Here is a 2,915-nt window from a genome sequence, read left to right on the forward strand (position 1 = left end):
ATATTACAGTTACACATTTACTATGTAAGTGCAACTGTAAAACTGAGGAAGTATTCCAAAATGTTGACAGTAGTTAATCCTGAATGACAGAACCCAATTATTTTCATTTTCTTCCATTTCCTAAATTGTCTTCAATTTCCTCGTACTCCTTGAACATCTGAATTCTAGAACCCCCCCCCCCCAGCAACCCAAGCACAACAAGAATATTGGGAGGTGCCCCAGCTGCAAATAAACTCAGACTTGGAATAGTAGCGCAGTTTTATTTTCTGTAGTAACAAACATTTAAGAACCAGATAAAACATGAGGCCCTCCCAGGAAAGTAGCAACTGTGGGAATTCCTGCCCTAGGGAAGGATGGACGCACTGCCTACAAGGAGACGCAAAGTGGGACCTCGCTCCATTTGCCCAGGCCAGGCTTAGCGGGAAACGGGGGGCCCAAAGCGCTGCATGGTCCGCACCACCAGGGAAAGCTGGTCAAGAAAGTTGATGACGGAAATTCGGAGCAGGCGACAGTCTTCAGCTTTCCAGCGGCTAAAAGTGAGGGGAAAAGAAAATCAAATTGGAGGTGGCAACTCCTGGTCCCTCGCTCTGCCCCTCAGGCACCCAATATAGCAAACCCTTGGGAGCCCTGCCATTACACAGCCCCTCAGGCAGAGACCGGCCCAGCGCACCTGGCGCTCCTTAGGGCTCATCCTTGGATGTCCCCCATGTCTCCATCGGCCGCCTCCCCCAACCCCGTCCCTTTCAGAACTTACACGACCAGGATCCTGCCACTCACTGTGAGATCCTTCCCAACCACCCTTTGGTGGGGCTCGGCATCTGGTGCCAGGGACCCATGGGCGATTTCCGCCTCCAAGGGGGTCGGGAAAGGCACGCTGAGGGTGCTGGGGGTCATTCGGTTAAGGTGCCATCTGATCCGATTTTGCCTATGTCTCAGGCCTTCTTGCTCCTCTGAAGCCCCCTCTCAGGTCACCCTGCCTAGCGTCACCCCCTTCACTCCTTACCTCGCCCAGGCCACCGTTAGCAGAGCTTCTCCCTCCATTTCAATTTCTTCCCCTCCTCCGACCACCTCTGACCGTATATGCCAGCCCCGGTCCCCCCTGCTACCCTTTCCGTCGGCCCCCCGCCCGCCCTCCTTTCCTTCTCCCCGAGTCCAGCCCTCGCTCCGCCGCAAGCAGCCCCCAGCTCGGAAAGGATACAATATGTGCGGCCGCATTCGTGACCCCCTGGCCGCAGACGCGGCGTCTCTGCCCGGACCTGGCGCGTGCGCTGGGGGAGCTCCACCGGCCGGAGCTGCGGCTGTGTCCACACCCCCGCGGCAGCTGTGGCCACCCCGGCCATCCCCGCCGTCAGCGCCTCCGCCTGCGTCTGCATCCGCGTCCCGCATGACCGCCGCCGCGCCGCTCCGACTCCACCCCGGAAGCGCAGGTCCTACGCCCCGCCCTCTCTGTGGCTCCTTCCCGAAGCCCCGCCCCCTGCGCACGACTCCGCCCACACGCGCCTGCGCAGGTCCCTGGAGAGCCTGACTGGCGCGTGGTCAGTTCCCGCCAAGCGGCCCTGCCGGGGGCCTTCTGAGGCCCGGTCAGCGGTTGAGAGGCTGCGGTTTCCTCCAGAAACTCTGCCCCTTCGCGCGTAACTCGATTCCAGAGCGCTGGTGCAAACTGACCCACAGTCGGTCCGGTCCCAGGAAGCCAGCCCTGACGGGGCTTTTGAAGACACCGGGGTCGCCTATCCCAGAGGCGCACCCCGCGAGGCTCCGCCCCTAAGCGCGCCTTGTGACCTTAGCGCGCCTGCACTGGCGGGGCCTTCCCCCTTGTCCCTGGAGGCCCCGGTGAGGCCCTGCGGTGCCTGGACGGCTTCCCGCCCCGTTTCTTACCTGGACCCGAGATCCCCAGGAGATGTGGCACAACGTCCATGTTGCGATGCGCAGAGGGAGGGTGGCAGGGTCGGGTAACCCCCAAGGATACTGCTCTTGCCCTCAAGCCCAGTGCCCAGCCAACGGGGCTTCACCATGGACTGTGAAGCATCGGATGTGCATTTTAGAGGAAGCATTTTAGAGCGGGTGGGCTGTGCAGAGCGGGGAGCCTGTCAGCAGAAGGCCTGCACGGAGGCGAAAAATGCCAGGGCCTTGAATGAAAAGTACTGGCCGTGGGTCTAGGTCTAATATAACGTGAAAACTCAGACTGCACAACTATGAGTATGAAAATGCCAGTTTAGGCCAGGCAAAGTGGCCCCCGCTTGGAATCCCAGCACTTTGGAAGGCCAAGGGAGGAGGATCACTTGAGCCCAGGAGTTCAAGACAAACATGGGCAACATAGTGAGACCCCGTCTCTACAAAAAATACAAAAATAAATTTTAAAAGTTAGCTGGGAGTGGTGGAGCGTGCCTGTAGTCATAGCTTCTTGCAGGCTGAGGAGGGTTGATTGCTTGAGCCCGGGAGTTCGACACCAGCCTGGGCAACATAGTGAAACCCTGCCTCTACAAAAAATACAAAAATTAGCTGGGTGTGATGGTGCACACCTGTGGTCCCAGCTACTAGGGAGGCTGAGATGGGAGGACAGCCTGAGCCCGGGAGGCAGAGGCTGCAGTTAGCCGTGATCGCCCCACCGCACTCCAGCCTGGTTGATAGAGCCAGACCCCGCCTCAAAAAATAAAAGAAAATGCCAACTTAGTCTCTTACTCTACATATGTAGAGAAATCCTAGAACAATACAGCGTCAGGTAAATCCTCATGATCTCTGCTAATAGTATGGTGGGTGACTTTAATTTCCTTTTTGTGTTTTCCCTCCAATTTTTCCGAAGTGGTCTTTTATGACATTTACAATTAAAAAAAAAAGTATTTAAAGTGACAGCAGTCCGGGCACGGTGGCTCACGCCTATAATCCCAGCACTTTGGGAGGCCGAGGCGGGTGGATCA

General features: G+C 57.3%; 1 protein-coding gene across 1 annotated transcript; it reads right to left on the reverse strand.

Annotated features, from left to right (window-relative positions):
- Positions 1-246: 246 nt before the first annotated feature.
- LAGE3 (L antigen family member 3) lies at positions 247-2,329 on the reverse strand. Its single transcript, XM_014343600.5, has 3 exons — positions 1,199-2,329; positions 755-883; positions 247-530 (listed from the first exon to the last, which is right to left on the reverse strand). Exons 1-3 carry the CDS (start codon positions 1,384-1,386, stop codon positions 416-418), a joined length of 432 nt encoding a protein of 143 aa, XP_014199086.2. The 5' UTR covers positions 1,387-2,329; the 3' UTR covers positions 247-415.
- Between the last annotated feature and the right edge of the window lie 586 nt (positions 2,330-2,915).

Source organism: Pan paniscus, chromosome X (assembly GCF_029289425.2).
Source record: "Pan paniscus chromosome X, NHGRI_mPanPan1-v2.0_pri, whole genome shotgun sequence".
Lineage (NCBI taxonomy): Eukaryota > Metazoa > Chordata > Mammalia > Primates > Hominidae > Pan > Pan paniscus.

Bases quoted from the DNA above. Each gene is read 5' to 3' on its own strand.
- LAGE3 (XM_014343600.5), bottom strand. From the start codon at position 1,386: ATGCGGGACGCGGATGCAGACGCAGGCGGAGGCGCTGACGGCGGGGAT. The intron at 884-1,198 runs GTATCCTTTCCG...AATGACCCCCAG, and splicing joins CGAATGCGGCCGCACATATT to CACCCTCAGCGTGCCTTTCC. The intron at 531-754 runs GTAAGTTCTGAA...CCTCACTTTTAG, and splicing joins AGTGGCAGGATCCTGGTCGT to CCGCTGGAAAGCTGAAGACT.